The 26,501-nt window shown below is 37.4% G+C and overlaps 3 protein-coding genes across 3 annotated transcripts; all 3 read left to right on the plus strand.

Moving 5' to 3' along the window:
* Positions 1 to 1,200: 1,200 nt before the first annotated feature.
* On the plus strand, positions 1,201 to 4,477 carry LOC124410223 (laccase-1-like). Its single transcript, XM_046888432.1, has 10 exons — positions 1,201 to 1,376; positions 1,606 to 1,735; positions 1,873 to 2,157; positions 2,266 to 2,539; positions 2,851 to 3,055; positions 3,124 to 3,314; positions 3,413 to 3,608; positions 3,697 to 3,909; positions 3,980 to 4,210; positions 4,299 to 4,477. Exons 1-10 carry the CDS (start codon positions 1,238 to 1,240, stop codon positions 4,463 to 4,465), a joined length of 2,031 nt encoding a protein of 676 aa, XP_046744388.1. The 5' UTR covers positions 1,201 to 1,237; the 3' UTR covers positions 4,466 to 4,477.
* A 1,717-nt stretch (positions 4,478 to 6,194) lies between these two features.
* LOC124410377 (laccase-2-like) lies at positions 6,195 to 9,693 on the plus strand. The gene is made up of 10 exons (XM_046888681.1): positions 6,195 to 6,493; positions 6,604 to 6,763; positions 6,944 to 7,234; positions 7,653 to 7,926; positions 8,001 to 8,205; positions 8,295 to 8,479; positions 8,556 to 8,757; positions 8,853 to 9,059; positions 9,129 to 9,362; positions 9,475 to 9,693. Exons 1-10 carry the CDS (start codon positions 6,403 to 6,405, stop codon positions 9,657 to 9,659), a joined length of 2,034 nt encoding a protein of 677 aa, XP_046744637.1. The 5' UTR covers positions 6,195 to 6,402; the 3' UTR covers positions 9,660 to 9,693.
* Positions 9,694 to 10,247: 554 nt separating this feature from the next.
* LOC124410378 (pre-piRNA 3'-exonuclease trimmer-like) lies at positions 10,248 to 25,296 on the plus strand. Its single transcript, XM_046888682.1, has 12 exons — positions 10,248 to 10,452; positions 10,556 to 10,790; positions 10,864 to 11,145; positions 11,272 to 11,476; positions 11,571 to 11,672; positions 11,746 to 11,859; positions 11,938 to 12,034; positions 12,123 to 12,222; positions 12,339 to 12,425; positions 12,700 to 12,788; positions 23,999 to 24,097; positions 25,135 to 25,296. Exons 1-12 carry the CDS (start codon positions 10,322 to 10,324, stop codon positions 25,208 to 25,210), a joined length of 1,617 nt encoding a protein of 538 aa, XP_046744638.1. The 5' UTR covers positions 10,248 to 10,321; the 3' UTR covers positions 25,211 to 25,296.
* Positions 25,297 to 26,501: the final 1,205 nt, after the last annotated feature.

Consider the following 26,501-nt stretch of genomic DNA (forward strand, 5'->3'; position numbering starts at 1 on the left):
CAGAAAAGCATCCTTAAGGCTTATCCAGCAGCACAGAACGGTCTTCATCTTCACCACCATATCGCACGACTTTGAGACATGTTGCTCGTCACATTTCGGAGTAAGTTTACTTTCTTAACATCCCACGATTGGCCTTGATCCGTTTGAAATTGACACACTTTCGCAGACTTTGATCTGTCACAAAAATACTGAACCAGACAACCGTATACTAAGGGTACACAAATATGTGATTAACCTGGTTAATTAATTATCGAATTGTTTTTGAATTGTGGTCCTCACCTGAATAAATACACAGAACTGTAACGTTTTAGTGTCCACAACTAATATTTAACAATTCTTGACTTATTTTGGCGTGAAGATGTTTTCAATTTGGGTTGCCGTGTAGTACATAAAATGGTAATGAAACAGATCATATTAGTTCGTGGAACATAGCTCGTCGGACTATCTACATGTGATGTTCGCAAAAAGTTTCTGTCCTCTCTATTTTTTCGAAATTGTCGTGGGTTACAAAAAATCGTTGTCTATTGTATCGTGGTAACCATAATCATTGTTCGCCATTATTGCATATTTAACCACCGTAAGAATATCCAAACGTTGATGTAACGAGCAGCCTGGATGGTCCCCATAATAACCCAGTGAATAAACATTCTGTAGCTTTACCGAAAACTTTCGAACCGTTTGAGTATGGTAGTATCGAATCGGAGATTTTTTTTGAAAAGCACAAGTGACGTTGAACTGCTCTTCACCTTCACGAGTGTACTACTAGTATCCAGCATCGTCTCTATCGATCTTCACTACTTCCTGAATTAGTTTCATGAAACTTCAACTGTAACAGAAATCATCGAAGCGATACGCTACTACACTGGTGTGTATAAAAATATTTGATTGATCGGTCACTGATCAGCACAAGTCCTAACATTTGAACAAATAATAGATATTTTATGTTTAATATGCCATAGACGTAGTGCAACGCACCATATTACGTACGTGGTAAGCTTAAATTTAAATGTAAAGAGGATTTTTTTTTATCCATTTCAGTTTACGCGTTGAGGTCATTACCGTATCCAGAAAGTTTGTTTTCTTCGTTTTTTCAAAGCTTCTGCAAAAAATTCACTGAAAATTACATTTTTATCGCACTGTGGTGATCATAGTAATGAGCTGGCATTAAGTGCACGATAACTCATTGAACGAACATTCAATACATTTACCTGAAGCAGCCGAACCGTTCGATATCACCATGATATCACCGAAGAGAAAAAATTCTGCAAAACGCTTAAATTACGTCCAGCGATACTACTTCTTCACCCACACATTATTGATATTCGGAATGATCTTCGTCGATCTTTCAGATGCCCATTCTGCTCGACTATGTGATGGTAAGATGGATTTTTTATCAGAATATGCTATATGAAAACATGTTATTTTCTCAAGACATCTGACCAAGTGAAAGTGTTCTATGATTGTGAGTGCTGATGAAAGAAAGTCACACCAGCCACCAGCATTTTTGATGATGAAATTATTCACAGTCTCATTTTCGTGCAGTCTGTTGCATATCACAGTACAGTTGTGGCATTGTAATTTTAATTGACAAACTTCTAGATGAAGGACCGATGGAAATGAAAAACTCTCAATATTTGTCGACACCACAGGAATGCGCACGTCAATGCACAGACGATGAATTCCCAAGAACCTGCTACTATCATTTTACGGTAGAATTATACAGCATTCTTGGCACGTGAGTGAAACCACTTTCAGAAATTTTGTTCCTCGCAAGGGGCTTGACTAAATAACGCAGTTACCAAACAGCCTGATGGTTATAGTTCGGAATACCAAATGGATTTTCAATGACAATATCTTATTTCAATCAACCAGCGCCTGCAAACTCTGTACACCTGGTCCAAACAACTCACTGACTAACGAGTGTCAGTGCATCACTTCCGATGGTATAGAGACGAGCGTTTTAACCGTGAACAGAATGCTACCTGGACCCAGTATCCAGGTATGCTTGGGTGATAAGGTCATCGTGGATGTCCTGAATCAAATGGAAGGAATGGAACTCTCGGTTCACTGGCATGGCATTTACCAGAAAAAATCGCCTTACTACGACGGTGTACCTTTCGTAACTCAATGCCCGATTTTTCAGGGAAATACCTTCAGGTTAGTTTGTCGAAACATTAAAATACCATGAGACTGTACAGATTTTGTCCGAAAGTCAAGAGTGATATTGAACACAAAGTACAAATAATATAATTATCACAATTTGAGGTATCAATGGGTTGCCGAAAACCCCGGTACACACTTTTGGCACTCTCACACCGGTCTGCAAGAAATGGATGGCATCTACGGGAATCTGATCATTCGGCAGCCACCTTATCAAGAGCCCAACGCCGATCTTTATGACGACGATTCACCGGAACACATCGTACTGATTAGTGACCTCTTACACGAAATGGCTACCGAACGATTCCCAGGGCTGTTGAAAAAACATAAAGGGCAGGGCGCAGTTTCGATTTTGATTAACGGAAAAGGACAGTACACGGTACAAGAAAAAATAACAAGGAGAGTTCTCGACCTTCGGACCATGGATTCTGCTGAAACTTCTAAGGATTTTTCTCCATCCCAAAATCTGAGGCTTCTGATGCGTTTTTTTGTCCGCTGGGATTTTTTTCGCACAGCTTACAATACCTAAGATAGTCTAAAATTTGCAATTTATACTTCACTATAGCTCAGGCTAAGGAAACGATCCTAGAAGTTTGAGCAAAAGCCACGATCCAGAGATCTGACACTCTTCTTGATCCATCTTTTTTCCATCTGACTAATAGGTTTTTCACACATCGTTTCACTTTCTAGGATCCAAATTTTGGCACTACGACTAACACGCCGTTGGAAGAGTTTGACGTATCGGCGGGAAAAAAATACAGATTTAGAATGATCGCTGCTTTCTCATCTGTATGCCCTGTTCAACTCACAGTCGAAGAACACAAGCTGACCGTGATAGCCACAGATGGTCAACCGGTGGAACCTATCGTCGTCGATAGTATAGTCTTGTTCGCAGGTAAGGAAAGAGCATCCCTCTTTGTCTTTGGAAAAATGATTTAATTTATTATCTCGAATTCATTGCAGGTGAGCGATACGATTTTATGATTTGCGCCAACCAAACGTCGCAACCCTACTGGATGCAGATGCGTGCTCTCGGGGAATGCGGTATCACCAGAGTTCAACAACTCGCAATTCTTCGCTATGACGGCCATGGGGAATCCACAAGACCTTGTTCCAAATCACCAACTTACGATCAGGGGCTTTCCACGGGAGTGGTGAGCCATTTTGCCATTAATTTAACCCTGCACCTATTTTATTTAGTCTTGAACTAGGTAACCCCGATGTAATAGTTTCTAATCATACTTCATCCTAGGTTCTTAACCAACTGGGTTCAAGTTGCGACACAACAGATACGAACGTCGTGTGCGTTGGTTCTCTACGAAAAGCCGGATATGTCGACGAAAGCATTCTTGGACCAGAGCCAGACGTCAGAGTCTGGTTGCCATTTCATTTCATGGACTACGAACCGCAGCAACTCTTCCAGCCAAAAACCTATCGTCCATTCATGCGTAGGAAACAGTTTTGGATATTTATTTTATGTACTAGAATACACTGCAAAATTTGTCAACAATTAACTGTGCGTGTATTCGTTCACAGTTCCACTGCCTGGTATTGAAAGCATTGCATTAGTTGGCAATAGGTCATTCTCTTTACCATCGGCACCACTTTTGACACAAAGGAATGACATACCGAAATCAGAAATTTGTGAGGGTGAAAGACCTCCAGCTAATTGCAGTTCGCCCTGCATTTGTACGCACATCGTTAACTTTACTCTTGATTCAGTGGGTGAACTAATCCTCTTTGACGCAGGTATACTACGAAATTCATGCAAGTACTTTCAACTTTTCGAAGTATGTTTTGCTCTTCTCTGTCTTTCCAGGTCCGAATACCAATTTGTCCCATCCGATGCATCTGCATGGGCACTCCTTCAGCGTGATTGGCCAGGGTCCATCGCCGGAACCCAACGCAACCCTCCTCACCTTAGAGCAGATTAAAGAATTCGACAGAAAGGGACTACTTCGTAGGCAATTCGACAGGCCACCTTCCAAAGACACCATTGCTGTGGGACCGGCTACTTACGCCATCTTAAGATTCCGCGCCAATAACCCAGGCAAATTATCGGGACTCCTATAGATACAATTATCCTATGTTTACAATTCAAAACATCCAGCGTCTGACAGTTTTACTCCTTCTCTCAGGCTACTGGCTATTCCACTGTCACTTCACGTTCCACATAGTGATCGGCATGTCTGCTGTCTTTAACGTTGGTCAGCCCTCAGATCTACCGCCAATTCCACGAGACTTTCCGGTTTGCGGTAATCATCTACCGCCAATCAAGTTTGCCGGAGACAGTTCGACATACTGATCCTGTATCATCGATAGAAAAATTAATCTACCCTGATAAGTGAAACGTCCAGTTAACATAGATTATTTTTGAAAATAATTTGTAAACTTTTGTATAGTAGTATACTTATTTTTGTGGACAAAAAAAAAAAAAAAAAAAAAAAACACTTGTCACTAACAATAAGGCAACAATACTACTGTGTCAATGTAAAAGTTTTTCACCGTTGGAATGTTACGCGAATTTTCTCGTTACGCAAATCATTAACCCAGAATATTGTAACTATTAGTATCTACGAGGTACTGTATGATTCGAATTTTTTTACACTGACGATATGTGTTTCGAGTACACTTCTAAGCCTTTTCGCTACTCCCTGTATACACATGGGTATTTGCCTATATGATACCTAATAAAACTAGAATCCGGCTTGGAATTGATTTGCTAAAGCGCAGATAAGTATCGATAGCCGTTCGAGCGTTAGTTTCAGTAATGAAGAAAAAATCAAATATCATAGTGGTTATTAAAAAATTAATGCCTTACGCAAAGACTTGGCCCATGGTGTTCAGTCAACTGTGATAACTAGCCATGCGTTATCGGAATTTTTCCCGTTTTACCCAACCACGTTGTCTTTCACTTTCTACTAGATTTTCGCCACGCCCAACTCACGCGAAGTTATATACGCTTTCAGTGATACCCGACACATAACAATAAGCGATATAACCAGTTTCATTTTCAACGTACATATATTCGCAAAGCAGAACTTCCGACGTTTCACGCTTTACATCGCGTGTAGCTGCTTTGACGAAAGTCAAGACTATACAAATGCAAGTTCCGTGCGAGCTCTGCGAAACAATCTTCGCCCTCGATCTCCACTCTAGATCCAAACAGGCTTTTATCAATATTACGCAAAGCCACCGCAAATGGGTGCAGACAGTTTTAGCACTTCCGGGACTCTTGTACGTTCATATTTGATCGCTAATTACCGCTACCAAAGTGCTCAACCGCTTACAGTAGCAACGACCATCTGCGGCAAGCATTTACGAATGAATTATGACTGTTTCAGTTGAAATCCGCTACACACCGAAGCGTATGCACGCAGCTATGATCTTTACATGCGCATTTTACGTTTCTATTCCGCAGTCGTCTGTACATCGTTGCAGACAGCCAACTGTGGAGAAGTTATTTTTATTGAAATTATTCAGAGATAACAACCCCGAAGAAACTTGAAGTATTCAAATTCGATAGTCCAAGTTCCTTTGCAAACAACAGCCACATGGAATTTTCATAAGAATTTAAAATTCATGTATGCAGTTGTAATAAGCAGTACGTTATCGATAGATAATTATAACGCAGAACTCGATGAATTGATTTATCGAGAAAAATTTTTCAATCCAGAAGCTGTTCTACATATGCAATGAATTTTTCATTCAAAGTATTTTGAAAGGAGAAATAATTATATTACAAAATGATTAATCTAGTTTGATGACCGAAATGTTCACATGAGAATTCGTTCAAGCGTGATATCGATTTAACACGTAGGTGTAAGTTGCCAGTATTTATGTTCTCGGGTTGAAAATTAATGACACAGTAGTTAGAAAGTAACATGACAGGATAAAATCAGCAAATTTTATGCCTGACAAGGCCAGAGCTTGTCTCAAATTATAATTGAAGTTTAATTAATTTTCCACTATCTATTCCAGTTCTATCTCATCAATCACACGATGCACCAACCAACCGTTCGTTGCGTGACAAAAATCATAGAGATACGCTATTTACTCAGCAATATTATAGGATATTAAGTGCGTTGAACGGTGAAACTTTTCTCCATCGATGTGCCGCTGCTCGACAACGAGCTCTTCCCACACCTTGCACCTCCTAGAAAACACGTGAGCTAAGTTAGCAGCCTAAGTTTGTAAAGCGGAGTTAGCTGAATAAGCTCAGATCATATCCAACGGCTCGACATGCTCCTTCATGGCGCGTTCCTGGTGCATTTGGCCTTCACCTGCATCTCAGCAAGTGCTCGATATCACCACGGATACAGTGGTAATCACGGTCAGTATAGAATTCGGTCTGATTTACCCCTAAGCGTATATTGAAACTCGCGAAATTGGATGAAAAATTTTTCTCTCACTGGTGTGTATTTTTTTTAATTTCATCAATAGACAACGAAATCGATTTCAACGAACCTGATGATGGTCAAGGGAAATATCTTGAGCCAAATTTTTCGACACCGGAGGAATGTGCCAGAGCCTGTAGGGACGACGAAATGCCACGCTACTGTTACTACCAATTTATTTTGGAGTATTACGCGACAATGAACAGGTATGTGAAAATCTCTTTGTGTATTTTCAAGACGTGAAAGCAGCGTGAAATTATGAAACATATTTGCACATGCAGGGCTTAGAAAGGCGTTTGCGATTAATATGGGCAAATAATTGTAAATACACTTGTAAACTCGAACGCAAAAAATGACACGCGATGAATAATTTCATTTTTTCACAGAGCGTGCGAGCTGTGCAAACCTAACAACACCAATCAAATATCTAACGTTCCGCAATGCCAGTGCATCGAAGCCGATGGATTCGAGCGTGGAATGCTGTCGATTAACAGGATGCTGCCTGGACCAAGCATTCAAGTCTGTCAGGACGACATTATCGTCGTCGACGTTCGGAACAATATCGAAGGGATGGAAGTCGCCATCCACTGGCATGGCATTTGGCAGCAGGACTATCAATACTTCGATGGAGTACCGTTTCTCACCCAGTGTCCCATCACCTCGGGAACAACGTTCAGGTAGATAATATATTGGAGATTGATTTTTCTACTGCTAAGAGTCTTGCAAGAAAAGTAGCGCAGATGTACCTTGTGGTTTATTTTATTAGTCTAGACTATTAAACATTAGACAAGTGTTCAAGGCGTTCGACTAGCCCCAAGAAATAAGGAATGCCACTTTTGAGGGCATATAGTATCGTCTGCTGATATTGAATGACGTCCAATTGGTTTTATCGAAAAGTGTCACATCGATATTAAAAAATCCTGAAACAAACGATTTTTGGGGGTAAACTTTAGGGATGGTTTTTACCATTTGAACGGTTGAATCAACACACAAAAGAAAAATACGTGTCTGATGATTTTTTATGTGCTACAACATGTCAGAGAATGAAGAGAATCAGTGAAGTTGTATATCAGCTGATTCTGATGCATTTGCCAGGTACCAATTCGCCGCCAGTAATCCAGGCACTCATTTTTACCACTCGCACGCGGGCTTGCAAAAAATTGATGGTCAGTACGGTAGTCTGATAGTCCGTCAACCACCGAGCGCCGATCCATACACTTCGCTATACGAGATGGACCTTCTCACGCACGTGATCCTGTTGAGCGATTGGATGCACGAAATGTCAAGCGAGCGGTTTCCGGGACGGGTTAAAAATAATCCTGGACAAGTACCGGAAAACGTTCTGATCAACGGAAAGGGACGCTGGAAGGTGATGACTCAAATTTCCAGAAATTAGCAGCGACATTGCAGCAAAGCTTTAAGGTAGATATTCTGCATTTGCAGGATCCAGCGACAAACAAGACGACTTCCGTTCAACTGGAAACGTTCGTAGTCCAAACCGGAAAGAAGTACCGTTTCAGGATGATAAACGCTTTCAGTTCAGTTTGTCCGGCGCAGATGACCATCGAAGGACATTCGCTAACTCTGATTGCCCAGGACGGCGAGTCAGTGGAGCCCATCTCCGTGGACACGATAGTTTCTTCATCAGGTGAGCGATGGCATTAATTATGTCGTGGATTTGGCTCTACCAAATCGTGACAGCATTAGTGATCAGCGTGACTGTTCATCCTCGTTCAGGTGAACGCGTGGACTTCATCTTGGATGCAAATCAGGCCGTTGGAACTTATTGGATTCAAGTGCGAGCCATTGGCGAGTGCATTAGATTTAGTCCCAGCCAGGTTGCCATCCTCAAGTACACCGGCGGTTCTGGAAGTCCAAAAACTCCTCAACCCAGTTACCGAGCCGGACTTAAACAAGGCATCGTGAGTTCATTGGTTGTCAGTGTTCGGTGAAAAATACGGACCACATGGACGTTGACTTTGGCTCCACTCTTTACAGGTCTACAACCCTCTGGATGCCAAGTGCGACGTACCCAGACCTGACGCAGTGTGCCCGAATCAGTTGAAATCCCTTGCACCAGTGCCACGAGAAGTCCTGAAAGCCCAACCGGACCATCGGATCATTCTACCTTATCGATTCCATTCGTATAATAATTCGGTTCACAATTTGTTTAAGCCTGGATCCTACCCTCGATTCCTAGGCAAGCTCGTTGATCTTGTATTATTTTTGCACTGGTTGAACGTCGGAGTTCATAATTTTGGAGAAATTTGTAACTTTTTGTCTCGTCATCCACAGTGGCAGCAGACGCGGATCATCTGACCAGTCTGGTCGATGGCATATCGTTTGTTTTCCCGGAAGTGCCTCCGCTCTCTCAATCAATAACCGGATCTGACACTTGCAATCGAATTAATCTACCGCGAAACTGCGGAATTCCGTGCGAATGCCCCCATACTCATCACATCAAAAAAGGTGCTATTGTAGAAGTTGTCATATACGACGAAGGTAAGAAGGAAAAATGTGAATTACCCTCGCGGAAGATACTTTAATGGTTTTCAAAACTCGTTCTTGCAGTGTCCCAGCCCATGCTAGGTCATCCGTTTCACCTCCACGGGTATTCTTTTAAAATTTTGAAAATCGGACGGTTCACGGACGGAAGAAACATCTCGAAAAATGACATTGCGGGCGTTATTCACGAGCATCAAATGATGCTGGATTCAGCACAGTACGTGAGGCCGGCTGGAAAAGACACAGTTTCAGTTCCTCATGCCGGATACGTCATCTTTCGCTTTAAGGCTGATAATCCTGGTACGCAGTTTGTTAGGACACGATTTTTATCAGCTGATTTAAGTTCAACCGTGTTTCATCGTCTATCAATCAAAGTGACCAGAGTGGTTTGACCTTTCTTGAATTCTTTCAGGATGGTGGCTACTGCATTGCCATTTTCTTTACCACATCTCCATCGGAATGAACGCCATTTTTCACGTTGGTGAGAAAACTGATCTCCCTCCTGTACCTCCGATGTTTCCCACCTGCCATAGCTATACACCTGAAGTGCGACCGAATTTTCCGTACTCGTACAAGGGTAACAGCTCCACGCGGTGATCAAAGACAGAATGTAAAAAAATAATTTAGTTACCAAAATAATTGGATGATTCTTCAGGATTATGATATAACGTTAGTGATTTTCTAGTCTTTGATAAAAAAAAAAAATGAATAAATAAAATGTTATCGTTCAAATTTAATTATACAAAAAAAAGAAATAGAAATTATCAACAAATGAGGAATCAAAATTATAAAAATCGCATCTAAATGACATGTGCATAAATTGAAATCTCCCTGAAGGACAAGAATATATATATAGTCTTATATCATCAACAGCTTGTGTTAATCAATCAAATTGCCGATCGTCAACAACTTTTCTAGAAGTCGACCATAAATCAATTGACCGAACTTCTCAGTCAAGAGTTCCAAAATCAATATACAATTGGCATGCACTGATTATTTAAACCAAATGATCTACGAGAAAGTAGAAAAAAAAATCAATGGGCGCCTAAGGTTATGCATACCGCTTGCATCCCTGAAGAAGATTTGCTTAGCTGCCAAACGACAGGCGCGTTAAGCCCCTAATGAACGTTGACCGTGTTCACACCATCAGCAGCACAGAGACGCTCAAAGCAAATCACAGAAGAAACAAGTCGGTACGCTCACGTGTTGAATGTCAACAGCAAGTAGTACGAATAGTTTATCCTAATAAAAAGTACGTAATGTATAATGTGACAGCGAGTAATTTCGGAGAATTCAGCCCGAAGATACGCGAATCTCTAAATAGAGCGAAGTTTGTATCGTTCGACTGTGAGTTCAGCGGTATAAATTCGTTCGAAGAGACGAAAGTGAGGTTAGTTTAGAAAATATTCCATCGCTATTTTAATATAACCAGTAAAAATAAATAAAACAAATACCTGCCAACGAAATTTATTTAGCAAATATTTTTGTCGTAGCCTTTTCGATACTGTCGAAGACCGATATCAGATACTCAAAAGCAGTATTAAGCGATGCATCGCGATTCAGGTTGGCCTGACAACTTACAACTGCGACCGAGATGTGAACAAGTATAATGCCGAAGTCTTCAATTTTTATCTATTTCCAAATGTAGCGCCAGGTAGAGATACCGTTTTTGAGTGGCGCGCTTCTGCAATAGAATTTTTGTGCTCGCACAAGTTCGATTTCAACAAGGTATTACTCCTCTTACTTTCACCCTTTTCTCTTCGTCTTATTTCTACAATTTTTCATGCTCTCTTATCCACAGCTTGCTTACGATGGGATTTCCTATCTCAACGAGGAGGAAGAGCAGGAACTCCGTCGCAGGGTCGCTGACAACATTCTATTACGGAACATCGAACGATCTGTATCTTACATGGAAGAAGATAAACTTAAGGAAAGTTACAACCGTGTTGCCGAATGGTTGAAAACTTCTAACGTCGGGGAACCAATGAGCTTGGACGCCGCATCCCCCATGCTAGAGTATCTGATGCAGAAAGAGCTGAGGACCAGGTATCCGCAGATTTGGACGGAACCACGACACGGAAAGGTTCGAATGCTTTTCAACTCTTTTTGATTCTTGTTTATTTTTATCAGAGCTAAGAAACCTGGCGTCTCTCTTCTGCTTTGCTTTCTGCCTTTCTTTTTCTTTTTTCTCTGTTTTCACCGGTTTCAGATCATCTTACAAAGAGTTGACAAAGAGATGCGCACAATACTCGAAGAAAAAGAGGATAATAAATTAGAGGAAACATTGGTCAACTCTTACTTAGGATTTTCGGACATATTTAAACTCATAGTCAGTTTAAAAAAACCAATTGTCGGACACAACGTACTCCTCGATCTTATGTTCATGCATCAACAGTTTTACATGCCGCTACCAGGTGAATTTCCTGCCGTGTAAATGTGTCGTATCGTCCTGACTCGGAATCTATTTCCAATCTTGAAGAAACTCTAACTTCTCGCTTTAATTTTCAGACAAATATAACACCTTCAAGAACAATATCCACAGGTTATTTCCCACAATTTACGACACAAAACATCTCAGCTTTGAACTGAAGCGATTAGTACAGAAAAAAAGTAACTCTTTAACTTCTCTTGCTCTTACCTACATCCTTACTTCAATAGTATAAACAATTCGATGTATTTATAGATTTGTGGGAATCTAACGGTCTGGCAACTTTGTACAATTACTTCAAAGAAAACAGGAGCCAAATGTTGGCTCTCAACTCGCCTCAAATCTCACTATGCGATGAACAATCATCAGGTAATTCAAATACGTTCTACCACCAAAGGTCAACACTGTCAATTTCTTCTTAATATCTCCCCATCAATTAACTTTCAGAAACTGGCAGGTTTCATGAAGCTGGCTGGGACTCATACTGCGCAGGATACTGTTTCATAAAATTGGCTCACGTTTTTGCAATCTCACACTACGGAGGGTAAGCCTGAAAACATCCCCGTTCGTTTCATCAGTCAAATTTCTTAATTCTTACCACCATTTCATATCGTTGATCTTTTTGTCAACAGCGAAACGGAATTGAGGCCTCTAACCAATGCTGAAATACTCTCGGGTCCAAAAGCGCATGCAAACTGCATAAATTTGATTCGTGCCAGAATAAGCCACGTGGTAAGCCGCATCCTTTTTTATTTTTTACATCTCGTTCTGAATGAATTATGAGAAAAATAAAATAAAATAGATCTAACGATAAGCCAACACTAAAATTATTGTTACACCTATTTCAGAACTTGGCTGGTCCTGATCCTATCTGCGCAAGGCCACAATGGCTTCACGTCAAAAGTCTCGGACCTAACAAGATGAATATTTCTCAGGTAAGATGGTTTCTATAAAATTGGGGTTGAAAATTACGATTATTCGGCAGATTTCCATGAAATATAGTTCTTGAAGCTTTCTTGGATTTCTCAGTTCAATTGTGAACTCAACATTCTTCAACTGAAAATGATGGCGTCAAAATTAGGCGACTCTACATCAGTTTTACTTTTCACTTTTTATCTTGAATCCAATCTCTTGTAGTATTTAATTGCATAGAAGAAACAATCTTTGTTCTAAATATTTTCTCACCATATATTCGAATGAAATGCGCAGATTGCAGAGATGTTCTCACCGTATGGAGCAGTGGACGTGAAACTGCTGAAACGTCATCAAGCTCTCGTCGCTGTTGGAAATCATGGAACGTGAGTAACGACTTATCTCTCATGAAATTGTTGAAGATAATCTAGAATTTTTTCTTTTTCATTCGGAGAAAATCGTAGGTATAAATTCAAATTTTCGATCTGCGATAGAGTTGAATATATAAACGTTGCGCCATTTATTTTACCAACGAAACAATGTAATTTTACATTTCCACGAATGCTTCAGGCCCAAATACCTCCGCAACTGATCAGCTTCCGTTTCCGTTTCTCCTGATTGATAATCGTAAGTAACGAGCGGTCGTAAATCTGGCTTTTTATGCGGAACGCACGTCTCGTTTTAACCAGACTAGATAAGAGCACTCAGAGTTATCGGATCTTCAAAGCGGTAATATCGCCCCATGAGCATTCTTCCTCGTGCTCGCCACGCCGTAATGTGCATTTTAAATTTGTGCTCGCGTCTGTTTGGAAGTCGATAAATATGCGCGTAAAATGAAACTTCAAACCGCATTATCTGTATCGAAGATATTCTAGTTCGATACGTGTTTCGCAAGAGGCACGTGCTATTATAAAAAGGCCGATTTTTAGGTAAAAACGATCAAATAAGAAATAGAAATAGAATATTTTCTTGATCAGCAAATAGATGAATTATCCTTCGACTCTATTCTGCGCTTAGAGAATAAAATATGCAATAAAAAAACCTAATTACCCAGAATTTGCCTCTGAGAAAAATGAAGTACCAGAAGCAACGAAATTTCATATAACTCGAATAAAAACAGCTTTTTGTTTTTTCTTATTATCAGAAAATTGATAAAATTTATCGTTTCAGTTATCAGAAATGAAAACTTTCTTCCTTTACTGAATTAATTGTATTCGCTGGTGATGAAAAACTTTACCAAGTTCACATGCAACTGAAAATTTAATTTCCCAAGTCAGTGAGTTTAATGATAGTTAATGAAATACAAAATGATTATCGCTATAACTGAGAAAAAAAGAGAACAAACAAACAAATTTAACTTCATCATTGCACAGATTGATTAATCGTACCGATGCATATAGGCCACAGTATTGCAATTTAAATATAGATTTTGAGCGTTAAGCCGCTTTGGTATATTATGTATACCTAATTCCTAGACAGCTCTTTGACTGCAGGCTTTATATGGCCCTGCTGCCAGAAATCCGGCGGCATTGCGCGCGTCTCCGGACTCGTAGCTCTTGATGAACGACGTTGGCTTCTGCAGCCCCAAAATCTCTAGGAGGTCTTGAAACTGCACCGATGCCTGATTTATAGCCGATCCCATTTGCCCAGCAAATTACTGACTCCGCTATGTCGTACCTACTTAAGGTCTTGGCAAACCCCGGCGAATCGTCTTTGACACGTTGCAAATCAACGCCGATTAAATTCGCGATGCGAATTATTCTACGCCAGTCCTTATTCCCATTCTCTCTTCATTCTTTCATTTTCAAGGTGGCAACAGACCGGGAATAGTCAGAAAATTATTACGAACCGTAGAGAAAAACCTGCTTTTATTTATAAATCGTTTTCAAACTTTAGTTATGCTTCGTGAATTTAGTTAAGATAACTTTCTGAAATAATATCATTCAATTTATAATTATTTGTTTGAAACGAAGCGACACTTTGTTGTTGTTGTTGTTGTTTTTTTTTTTTTTTTTTTTTTTGATCAAAATTTATATATTTAAAGTGTACAGCTTTTGGTCATAAAAACGTCAGGGGATTAGAAATTTTTTACACGAGAAACGGTCGCGACCCTGATTTTTGGCAATCCGTAGATTTCGCAAGTCCCTGATTCGCGGATAATTTTATTCCCGATTTGAGGGATAGCTGGCTTTTTTGTATTATTTGGGTATTCCTGCACTTGTTGAAATCTCTATTTCCTCGAGTTGAAAACGTTATTACAAGCTCGTCACGACGAGCTAACATCGCCTACTCCAGCTTTGCCTCACTGCCAGATTGACAACAGACACGCCAAGATTTTCCTGCACATGCCGTTGCCGTCAACGAATTTGGGTTAGCACAATACATTTTGCAAAGTGCATCCGTCTCCTGCATCACTAGCTTAGTATAATAATAATAATAATAATACGAATACGAAATAGTATACGTGTAAAACGCAGTCTTGAATTTCTTCAAAGTATTCGAAAGAGAAAAATCCGAAGAAAAAAAATTTCGATTTATTTGCAAGAAATAATTCTTATATATATATATATTCTCGAATAACGTTTTATTAGAGTTTTATTTTTAGTTTTGATTCCGAGGAATGTTCCGAAGATCTTTTACGTGATTAATTGTTATAGTACAAGCGGTGAAAAACGCACGTATGAAATTCTCAAATTTCGAAATCGTTGTATAATTAATACAATTATAAGATCTGCGTATATCTACGTACCTACGAGAAATATACGCGGATGGTATATTTTAGTTCGCTTCTCGCAACCTCGCCGGTGTAAAGCAAGGTAAAGAAAACCATTTTGGATGCTATCCAAGGACAGCAGGAATGTACCTACTAACTGTCGTATTTACGAATTAACATTAGCGTTAGTGTTCGCAAAGAATTTTGCAAAAATAAATTGAAGAAAAATAAGGGAAAAAAAAAACCGCCGAAGAAGCAGGAGAAAATAAGGAAAATAACAAAAATATTTAAAACTGTAAAAAAAAAAACGAAAGAAAAAAAAAAAAGAAACTGCTGTTAAAAGTTAAAATAATAATTCACTAGTGATGAAATGAGTTACGAGACCCAGCGGCGGTTAATACGTCATATATTACGAATCTCCCATACATGTGTACCTAAAATCTCGTAAAATATGCTACGTAACTCAGTATTGGAAAATTTTCAACGGCTTAATTTATTGTGGAAAAGTACATGCATCGAGCAGCGGAGATTAGTATTTACTCTAAATTTGTATGATTTTTTTCTTTCATTTTACTCGTGCAATTGATAATAATCTCTATGAAAAAATTTTTATTTCATATTTAAACGATTTTCTTTCTTTCTTCTCGCTTTTCAGTTGTATATAGAAAAAAAAATCTCTGATCAAAGAATCAGAGAATTATTTGGTATTGTTAAGAAACGTTTGATACACGTGGAGGAAAATCAAATATCAGTCGGTAAAAATGGGCAGGATTTAAAATGGCATTTGGCATGACGCGATGACTTGATGAAAAATCGCTTACGCGCGGTTTATTCTGCAATTGCCAATTTCTCGAGGACGCAACTCCACGCGTTTCGTGCTCCCAGCGTCACGATGCGATAAGTGATGCCTGCGATGCATCTGCGCATCCGAATCCTGCGTAATTGTTCACATTCTCTTTGCCGAAACGACGATCAAACCGCGGTAGACCAAAATAATAATTGGTTTACCTAGGTGACCTCGATGCTGCTGCTGGTATCCACCTGTACCTTGTACCTGGATCAACCAGTCATTTACATTTAGAAAGCTCCGAGCAAGCCACTCGTTCCCTATAATTAACCGACAGCCCTTTCGCTGATCCGGTGTAATATTGTAACGTGGGATGAATTAAGGGATTATATACAGTCAGGGGGCCCAAAAAAAAAATGGATTTTTGAAAAAAAAATTTTTAAAAGACCTTTCAATTTATTAAAGTAAAAATTTTTACACATATTATGGCAACTTTTCAACATTTTTTTTCTTGTAAAAACAATTATTTTTAAACCTGCTATTGCTGGTCTTCGGGAGTACCTCGAACAAAAAGGTGTCTTACGATGAGCACGATGTCTCTGGACAGAATAATGTAAATTGAAAAAACCAAAAATATTTCGTCAGTATAATGTATTATCTTGTAATTGATCGAAGAAATAAGCAGAATAATAATTCTTGACAAACGGCGGCTTCTCAAAAAAAAAAAAAAATCGATTTTTGACAAAAATTTAGGCTTTGAATTGTTTGTAAAATGGAACATATTTATCGGTGAGAAAAAAACCTTTGATTAATTACTACAAAATACACCGAGTTGTCAATATTTGCCGGATTGATGAGAAATTTTCCGTGCGTGTACTTAATTATTGATTATTTGAAAATTTTAACTGTATACATATAATCCTTTGATTCGTTCCCAAAGGATCCATAGCTGGGAAGGATTTTTAACCATATCAATAATCCAGCGATAATCACTTGTCGTAACGAATTACAAATTCGACAAGTAAGCGTAGTTTACAAACTCATTTTTACCTGGAAACCTGAAAGTGTTGGGGTATTTAAAAAGGATCATGAAAAACGTGGAATTGTCCGTGGAATTTTTTATTTGGTTACGAAAAAAATTGAAAATATCAGTTTATTCCCAACTCAACCATAAAGTTAACTTTTTTCCCTTATTTGCGGGGAAAAAAGTGATTTTTTCCCGCAAAATGGAAATATCATAGAATATGTTATATACACGATAGAATATGATAACGATGACGATGATGATAATAATAATGACGATGAAAAAAGAATGTTCTGCCTGAAAGCCAAAGCCTGCGGCCCTGGACCCGCTTCGTAATAAACTCGAATGTTAGTTTTAGACAAAAAAACGATGAATGACGTGGGAGAAAATGTGGGAGAAATAGTTGAACACAAAAAAGTGAATAAAAATATGCAATACATACACGGGGTCTCTGAGACCCCAAAATTTATTCATTATTTATATTTTACTTGCACAAATAACCGTGATTCAAGCGCGCTGACTTCAAGTACGTTAAAATCGGTATTGGGGTCAACATTTTTTTCATCAGCTTGCAGAAATAACCCTGATTTAAGCGCGCTGATTTAAAAATTGTACGTTAAAGTCTGTATTGGGGTCAACTGGACCCCAATTTGAGTAACGAAAACAGGAAACACAAACTGCCCGAAAAGGGCTCCACCCGCTCGCCCTGCGGTCGACGTAAAACACTCAGCTTCTGTGCATGAGTGATTCCCACTTTTTGAGTCAATGGATGTGGCGAGTGTTGAGTCGGAAATAAAGTCCTATCTGTAAGACGGGAGTAAAAGTCGATTATTCCCTTGTTACACGACGTGCTATTTCTATCATGAGAATTAGAAATCATTTTTTGATGTAACGAGTTGACTTTTTTGTCATCGAGAAAAAAAATTGGCTTAAACTGACTTTTTTGTATCTGCGTTATATTTTTTTTTCAATTTGAATTGAATTTTAACCTAATGAGCTAGGTTTTAGGTCCTGGAAAACCAAAAAAATGTCGTCGAATTTTTGTTCAAAAAATTTGTGGCTACCCTGATATTTGAATAGAGTTTTATTCGTTCCCCTCGAATGAATTGAAATTATTTAAATCAAAGTATAATTCACACAAAATCATTTTTTGGCTTGATTCCGTTTTTTTTTTTTTTCTTCGAGTAGCTAATACCGCTCATACAAGTTCCTTTTGCCAGTAAGAGATGCCGCTAATAATCTCTCAGCTGCTGAAATATATATATTTTTATTTTTTTTTTTAAATGAGAATCAAAATACTTTGCAAGTGTTTTTGGATTTAGTAATTAGTTTTGGAAAATTTTTATTCCGGATTTTATGCGTATAAAGTGTATAGACATAATAACGATGGCTATCAACGAATTTTTAAATTCGTATGTAGACGGTAGTTTACGTAATTTATGTTTATATATACAGACGCATATCGTACACCTGTCAGTGCGTGATTCGCCAATTTTTAATCCAGCAAATTCCTGCGAAACGATATTTAGTTTTCATAGGTATATATATATATATAAATAAATATATATGTATAACACGGGGTGAAGAAAAAAAATATTTTTCACACAATGGCGCAGAATCGATGTACCCTATTAATCTTTCTCCGTGACGTCAACAATATATAATATACTATGATGTATAAATAGTTGACCGTAGCCGCTTCCGAGGCTGGCAGTACTTTTTCAAAACTTGGCAGAGGGTTGAAATTTTACAATACCAGTTAATCGTGGAGGCTTCGTAAGTTTCGCGACTTGACTTGCAATTATTTGTAATAATCTTACTTGTTGCAAAGTGAAGAAGAAAGAAAGAGAGAAAGAAAAAAAAAAAAAACGTGGAAACCTGCTAAAAACTCGAATTTCTATTTTCGGGGTGATTATTTTATACATTGTATAATAAATTCCCAATTGTGCTCTCTTTTCTCTCGTAACAGAGATACGGAGAGGTTGAAAATACCGCAGGAATCATGCGTATACCTATACCTAAGTATTTATTTAGCGTAATTATAATTAGTCAAGCAAAGAAACAGTAAATTTCTTGTGAGAATTTTTTTTTTTTTCTTCTTACAACAGTAGTAAAAAAAACTTCGCTGTTTTAACTCGCAAATTTTAATATCGAATAAGAATAAGAAGAAGGTGAAGAATGAAAACTAATATAGAAATCGTAGAATGTGAGAATTTGAATAAAAATGTGCTGTTTCTTTTTTTTTTTTTTTTTTCTTTTTTTCTTCTTTTCCTTCTATTCCGTTTTAACAACTGTAACCTCGATTTCGCGCAACGAATGTCGTGATATAATAGCGCGGAGGGTATAGAACCGCGATTGTGATATAATAGCACAATTATATGCCAACCTGCGCGAAGCACGAACTAACTCGAAGCCTGTATCATATAGAAAGAGCGAGGAACCAATGACAACGAGAATGACATTCTGAGCGTATTGCTGGGAATATTGCTCCTCTCCTCTTTTAAGTGAGCTCTAATAATAGCTGAAATATAGGTGTAAGTAGTCGTCGTTTACACACACACACACACACACACACCAATTCACCACGGAGTCTTTCACGCAGGCAGCAACAGCTGTATAATAAACTTTCTAGACGTATGCATACATATGAGTAGACGAGAATGCAGAAAGAAAAGGTCCTCGACGATAATCGAAATGTTTTCGGGGGACGAAAAGAAAGAAAAACAAGAAAAAAAAAAGAAGAAAATTCAAGACAGAAATCGAGAAAAGAATAATTAACCGCAAAAAAAAAAAAAAAAAAGTAACTTCGTTAATCCCATTCTTTGAGACTAGTTGAAAAATTCTTTGTCAAGTTTTCATTTGCATAATGTTTCGTATGAACGTAGATGATTATTTAGGGTATCCAGTTTTGAGGCAGAATTTTTTTGTTTGTTTTTTGTTCGTTTTTTTTTCGTCTTCTTCGCTCACGTGAAAAACTTTTTGTACAACCGTAGCAAAGTGAATATCATCGCGGAAGGATATTCTTGTAAATTCAATTTCAAAATCCCGCTCACGGATTTGCAAGTATTTCCGTTTCAAACAACGTGAGAAATAATATAATAATGTAAAAATGTAAGAAAATGATATAAAAAAAAGTTTTCTTTTTAGTTGAAGAAAATTCACAAAATGTTTCAAATTTTTCGACAACACGTGGTTTTTGAGAAAAATCGATATTTGAGGGGAGTTTTTCAATGAAAACGATGACTTACGATTTTCCGAAAATTGTGAAAAAATTGTTTTTCACCAACGAACTGCCCCGTATATACGAATACATACATACGTCTTCTATTTTTTCAATTATTATATCACTCGGTCTCGTTTTGTTATACCGACTTATACAAACCCGCAAAAATTTTTCAGATAATTTAACTCATCAAAAAAGTATCCCAATTATTGTGTGCAAGTCAATTATCTAGTCACCAAATAAATTTAAAGATAGAATTTTTCCATAAAATTATTTTTCAACCCAAGAATTGTAACTTTTGGACCCATTTGATTGCGAGTAAAAAAATTTCCACAGAGAATTCAATTCCGAGTAGATAATAAAACTTGACAAAAAAAAAAAAAAAATATATATATATTTTCCGTCTTATTTCAATCAAAGACAAAGGCAAGAAAACTTATAATTTCTAGGGGATGCTTTGAAAATTGTATATATTTTTAAGAGATATTCGTCGGCGAGAAATTGTTTCTCGATTTTCCATTAATTTTTTTTTTTCTCTTCTTTTTCTCACCGGGTAATAAATGTTTTTCAAGTCGAAGGGGGGGGAGAAAAAAAATACATTTTTGTTGTATACAATATTTTCATTGTTTTCAAACGAAACACCCTAATTTCCGTGGGTGTATAGTATTTTTATAAAATTTGTACGATTCATATGTTATTACATGATTTATTTTCATCTTCTTCTTCTTCTTCTTCTTCTTTTTATTTTACATTTCCAACGTTCGTTGAATAATCCTTCCAGTGCCTGCATGCAGGCATTACAGTTGCATGTAGACACACCGATTGCGTGTTTTTCTACGATCGTTTTATTCTATAATCGTGCTGCAGGCTTCCTTATCACACGGGCACCGTTAAACAAGCCAAAAATACGTTCCTCGGGTGAACGGCCGAGGCTCGATCTTCCCTGACTATTATACCTACTGCACGATGGTCCATACGTAGGCACCCAACGGGCCTTGACTCACCCAGGAGTCTCTGAGTGCCCCGGAGCTGCCTCCTACTTCTGGGTGTCGTGTCCAACCCTCTCATGCAACAGCCAATTGCGCCGCATTATATTTACACCGACGATAAAAAGAAGTCGATGTCCATTCGTTCGTCTTACAATATTTCCAAATTTTCCGAGAGAAATTAAATTATCCTCGACTGTAGTTGTAATGTAAAATTTGTAATTCATTTTTTTTTTTTTTTTTCTTCTTTTTTGCTCCTTTTTGAAATTGAAATTTTTTCCCTTGAATTTGAAATTTATAAATAGTTTTTAAAAATTCAGATTTCTAATTATTTTTCTTAAACGAATCAAATTTAAGGTGAATAATTTCTGGAGCTTGTGGTCATAAAAGCTTCTCAACATTATCTATATATATATATGTATATACGTCAAGGAATACTCAATCTTTTGATTGGGAAAAATTGAGAAAATTTTATTTCAGAAAAATAAAATAGTCACCACTCTAATATATTGTATATGTATATATCGTTTGTTTTAAATCGAGTCGATGACACGCTGCACCTTCAACCTAAAATAAATAGCGGCCTTGATAAAGGCCGAGCAAAGAAGTTGTTTGCTCGGATCATTTTCACGGTTATAAAAAATTCTCTAGTCATTGTAGAATAACTAAAAAAATCCCTGGATTCTTTGAATTTTTCACGGTTTTTTTTTTCTTCTAGTTCTTCGTTTTTTTTTTAATTTTCCGCTTATTTTTGTTCGATTGTTATTGTTATTATTATTAATATTGTTTCTTTTCTTTTTTTTTGTATTTTTTCTTGCCTTATTAATATTTATTTATTCTCGTACATAGACGAGAGACAGAATAACAGTGTTTTCGACTGAAAACCGAGATCCAGAATTATAAAGCTCTTTGCGTTGGACGATGATCACGCTCTCGGCACGTTTCGCGATCATTCGCAAATAACACGCCCGCTTGTATTATATAAATACAGTGCAACTCAGAATGAAATTCTTACACACATATGCGAAATTTTGTATAACTATACTCATACGTCGTAACGTTGAAATCGTTCTTAATTCTTAATAATCGTTCCGAGAATATTACAATATTTCATAACGAAATCAATCGCGACTCCCGCAGTAAAGTGCAGAAATATTAACTGCGAATCAGCCGATCAGCGGTTTCTAATAAACGAAAATTCTTACAGATTATCAAATTACATAAACGTATTCCTATGTTTAATGCAATTAATGTTTCCCTTTTTTTTTTTTTTTTTTTTGTTTTGCTTTTTTCACAAGTTTACCAATTTCGTACAGAGTATATAAATATATATGTATATATTTTCTGTTTTTTTTTTTTTTTTTTTTTTTCACAAAATATTGAATGTAAAAAAAAAAACGTCCAAGTTTAGAAAAATATTCAAATATTTTACCAATCATAGAAAATTGCGTTAAATCCACATTTTATACCACGAGGGCAGTAATAAATTCTAATGCAAACAAATTAGCCGCCAAACCGCACACGCGACTTATAATACAAGTTCCATTCGGTTTCACGATCTTCGTTGGTGACGAGCATCATCGTCACGGGGGGGGGGGGATTTAAAGATAGAAACGCGGGAAAAATGAACACCGCGCGCGTTTCAAGTTTAACGGGGGTGGGGGGATGAAACGGAGAAAATGTTTTCGCTTTTGTATGTTGTAAGTGTTGTTGGTCACTCGAAGAAATGCTTGCAAGTGAGGACAAGTCGTGACGCCGCATAAGTTCACGCAGGTGATGACGTTCGTTCGGCGACTTGAATCAGCGTTGCAAAAACTTCTGGAAATTATCTGGAACTCGTAAACTCTGACGATACGAGTATATATACGATACTGTGTACTCACATGAAAAGAGATAGAGAGAGAGAGAGAGAGAGAGAGAGAGAGAAATTTGTGAATCCGCGCGGTTAGAGCTTGCGAATAAAGTTTGGAATTTAGAACCGAAGTATACCTATTTAACTACCACGCGGTTTCTTCTCATCTTCTCTGATTCTTGTATATATATATATATATATATATATGTATATGTGTATATAGATATACAGATATATATATATATATATATATACGTATAGCTACAGCGTTTTTCTACTTCGCTCTTTACAGTCTTATATATTCGTATATCACAGCTCGACCCTCGCTAAACTCACTTGAATTAAACAGGTATAAATTCTATCAATTTCACTGTATTATTAACTTCTTAAGTTCAACTTTATGTGTCTACTTTTCGTTATATATACAGAACTCCGATCCTGCGGTCAGTCTTATAGTCGATTCACCCGTCGTCGCGGGTATATAATAGACGTATACCTATATCTACACACATATATATTCGCTTAAATACTTATAAGCTAATGAATTTATCGTATACCGCGACCCTTTTTCTGCTTGAACTCAATTTTCTTTTCTTTTTTTTTTTTTTTTTTTTTTTGTAATTACTACACCACTTCATGAAATTTATACACACGACTAAAACAGTTTTGAATCTCTTTCTTCTTTTATCAAACGAACTTATTATTAAATTAATAATAATAACAATTAAATATTAAGGTATTTAATTATTTTTATTTATTTACTTATTTTCAATACTGAAGGTATGAAAATTAGATTTAACATTTCTTTCGATTCCTTGTGATTCTACTTCCTTTTCGAATGCCTGGATGAATATATAATTGCATAAAATAAATTCAAACGTCACTTACAAGCTGTAAGTAATGAAATCTGCTTTTCTCATTTGTAAATTTTGGAAAACGGTGTGTATCATTCAACCTTTAATAGCATGTCGATGGTTGTACGGAAGACGATGATCGTGTTTGTGTTTACAGCGCTCGAGATATATTAACGCGTTTCCGGAGTAGCAGAGATATTCAAGTGGCGCCCTACAGTCTGTTGCGACATTCTCCGGCTCTGCAGATTCTCTTATGGTGAGTAAAACTTTTCTTTTTCGTTTTCCTCGTCTTTCGAAAATGCATAAAATAAATAATCGGCGGCGTAAGTATATGTATAATCGAAAAAAAGAATTGTTTTAAAAAATAAAAAAAAATTGCGACGTTACAACGCAGTTTTTTTTTTTTTTTTTTTAAACGTTTCGCGAATTGCGCTGCAGGTCCGGCGTATATTTGTATTTTTAGCATCGTGTACGATGGTTGAATAAAAAGAATCGCGGTGCATACGATGATGACGGACACGCGGAAAATTTTTACAACTGCAAACATCGTAAATGTATTATAATGTCTTGAAAATTTAAAGGGGATAGGAAAAAACGTTCCTTCTTCTTTGTTTCTTTCTTTCTTTCTTTCTTTCTTCGTTTCCTTAATTTACATGGATCCAGATTCGACGTATCTATAAAAACAAAAAAAAAAACAAAAAAAGTTTGCATACGAAAATTTCGTTGGGCTATTTATTTGAAAGTATTATAATAAGCAGTGATAAGGGATCACAGCACGCGTGAGTAGGTTTAGCGTATATATATATATATATATATATGTATATGTCGGTATAGGTATAATGTTTATTTAAAATGCCAAGTTTAATTGGACGTCGGGTAACGAGAAAAGACTGTCTCGCGCGATTCGTCAAACGAATTGATGGCCCCTCGGAAACTGGCACGTTACGACACTCGTAAAATCTCTAATTAGATCGGAAATTACAACTTGAACGTACGTTTTCCCCGGTCCTCCCTCCCCCCTCCCCTCCTTCTCCCTTCTGATACCGGTAGGTAGGTAGGTATGTGCGCGAATTCGTATTATTAGCGAGGTATCCATCCGCCCAGACCGCCGTGCTCACCGCAAAATAAACCACCATCCATCCGTCCATCTATCTATCCATCCATCCATCCATCTATCCATCTATCTGATGAACCGCGTCTCCGCACAGACAAACTAGTATCATGTCAATTATTCTAGGGATTGACTGTTTCTCTTCCCACGCCATTGTTCAAATCTTGCCAATTTTCTTACAGGGGCGGTATCCTCGTCTCGGGTGGAGCTTTGGCATGGGTGATGCATAGGAATCTGCATAAAAGTTCGGTTTCGTAAAGATATTCAAGCTTACGGAGTACTTTTAGTTGGTGCGAGAAAACGACGAATAGAAGAAAAAAAGAAACACACATACACAGGAAAAAAGGGACTTGCGGTTTGGACATTATATATATAACCTATATGATTTATCGATTGTGAATTTTTCTTTTCTCTTTATCGATCATGACGAAAAGTGAATCCAGGGTACCGTGTTAGTATATTGTTTTAATTACAGCCTTACAGTCGACAAATGTCGCAGAATTTCATTAGAGGATTACAAGAGACGAGTTAAAAGAAAGAGGTGTTCACGTATACTCGTTACATCCGTGATTTTTTTTTTTTTTTTTCTATTTCTCTTTCTTACTTTTTATTCTTAATTTTTATCCGAATATCACGACCGTGAAATAATAATGCTTGTTTCGCGTCGTATTGAAGAGCGATTTTTTCACTACTGTGCGTTTCTCGTGTGAAAAGACAATCTTGAGAAACTGGCAACGATATCGGAATAAGAGATAAAGAGAGAGAGAGAGAGAGAGAGAGAGAGAGAGAGAGAGAGAGAGGGAGAATAGAGAGCGAAAAGGTGAGCTCAGCCACCTCGAGGACACGCGAATTTGCTACTGTGCCAGTATATTTCCGTTGTTGCGAAAACGTCGTGCATAATATTCGGTCTATTGGTAAATTTTTATTTTTAACGAGACCCGCCTCGTCACGCGAATCACGTTCTGGCGCGGGATGTAGAATTTTCTTATTTCGCATTTTTTATTATTATTATTATTTTTATTTTTTTTTACATTTTATTTTATTTTTTTGTTATAAACCTACTTGACACCTCCGTGATATGCTAACGTAAACAATTATTGCCTCGTTGCGTTATCAAGATTTAATGGAATTTTTTATATTTTTTTTTTTTTTCGTCAATTATTACTTTTCTTCGTCGTTCGTTTCGTATCTCTGGCGTTTCGCTTGGATTTTACTTTCTTCTTTTGATCTTAAAAGAACAAGTCAGTGATATCGGTTACTCTGTTTGCCACACGGTTTACTGTTTATTATACGGTTAAATTTTATTTATTTTTCACGCCGTATCCCTCGTTCGTTTTTTAATTTTACCTTCTGCTGTTTTTTTTTTTTTTCTTCTTCTTCTTTTTATTTTTACTTTTTTCTTTTCACACACTCGAAACTCAAGACTCGCGGAAGTTTTAACGGTGTTGAATACACATTACCGTCAAAAAGGATACGAGGTAAACGAAAGGTTTTTTTTTTTTTTTTTGTTTTTTCTTTTTTTTTCTGATCTCTAGAAAGGCCTTTTTAA

Source organism: Diprion similis, chromosome 9 (assembly GCF_021155765.1).
Source record: "Diprion similis isolate iyDipSimi1 chromosome 9, iyDipSimi1.1, whole genome shotgun sequence".
In the NCBI taxonomy this organism is placed as follows: Eukaryota; Metazoa; Arthropoda; class Insecta; order Hymenoptera; family Diprionidae; genus Diprion; species Diprion similis.

What these genes read in the sequence shown, in the direction of transcription:
- LOC124410223 (XM_046888432.1), top strand. Translation starts at nt 1,238, where the DNA reads ATGATATCACCGAAGAGAAAAAATTCTGCAAAACGCTTAAATTACGTC. An exon ending in TAGTATAGTCTTGTTCGCAG is followed by an intron (nt 3,056 to 3,123) that starts GTAAGGAAAGAG and finishes AATTCATTGCAG; the next exon opens with GTGAGCGATACGATTTTATG. An exon ending in AGGGGCTTTCCACGGGAGTG is followed by an intron (nt 3,315 to 3,412) that starts GTGAGCCATTTT and finishes ACTTCATCCTAG; the next exon opens with GTTCTTAACCAACTGGGTTC.
- LOC124410377 (XM_046888681.1), top strand. Translation starts at nt 6,403, where the DNA reads ATGCTCCTTCATGGCGCGTTCCTGGTGCATTTGGCCTTCACCTGCATC. An exon ending in TATTACGCGACAATGAACAG is followed by an intron (nt 6,764 to 6,943) that starts GTATGTGAAAAT and finishes ATTTTTTCACAG; the next exon opens with AGCGTGCGAGCTGTGCAAAC. An exon ending in ACGGAAAGGGACGCTGGAAG is followed by an intron (nt 7,927 to 8,000) that starts GTGATGACTCAA and finishes CTGCATTTGCAG; the next exon opens with GATCCAGCGACAAACAAGAC.
- LOC124410378 (XM_046888682.1), top strand. Translation starts at nt 10,322, where the DNA reads ATGTATAATGTGACAGCGAGTAATTTCGGAGAATTCAGCCCGAAGATA. An exon ending in GCAATCTCACACTACGGAGG is followed by an intron (nt 12,035 to 12,122) that starts GTAAGCCTGAAA and finishes TTTTGTCAACAG; the next exon opens with CGAAACGGAATTGAGGCCTC. An exon ending in GCTCTGCAGATTCTCTTATG is followed by an intron (nt 24,098 to 25,134) that starts GTGAGTAAAACT and finishes ATTTTCTTACAG; the next exon opens with GGGCGGTATCCTCGTCTCGG.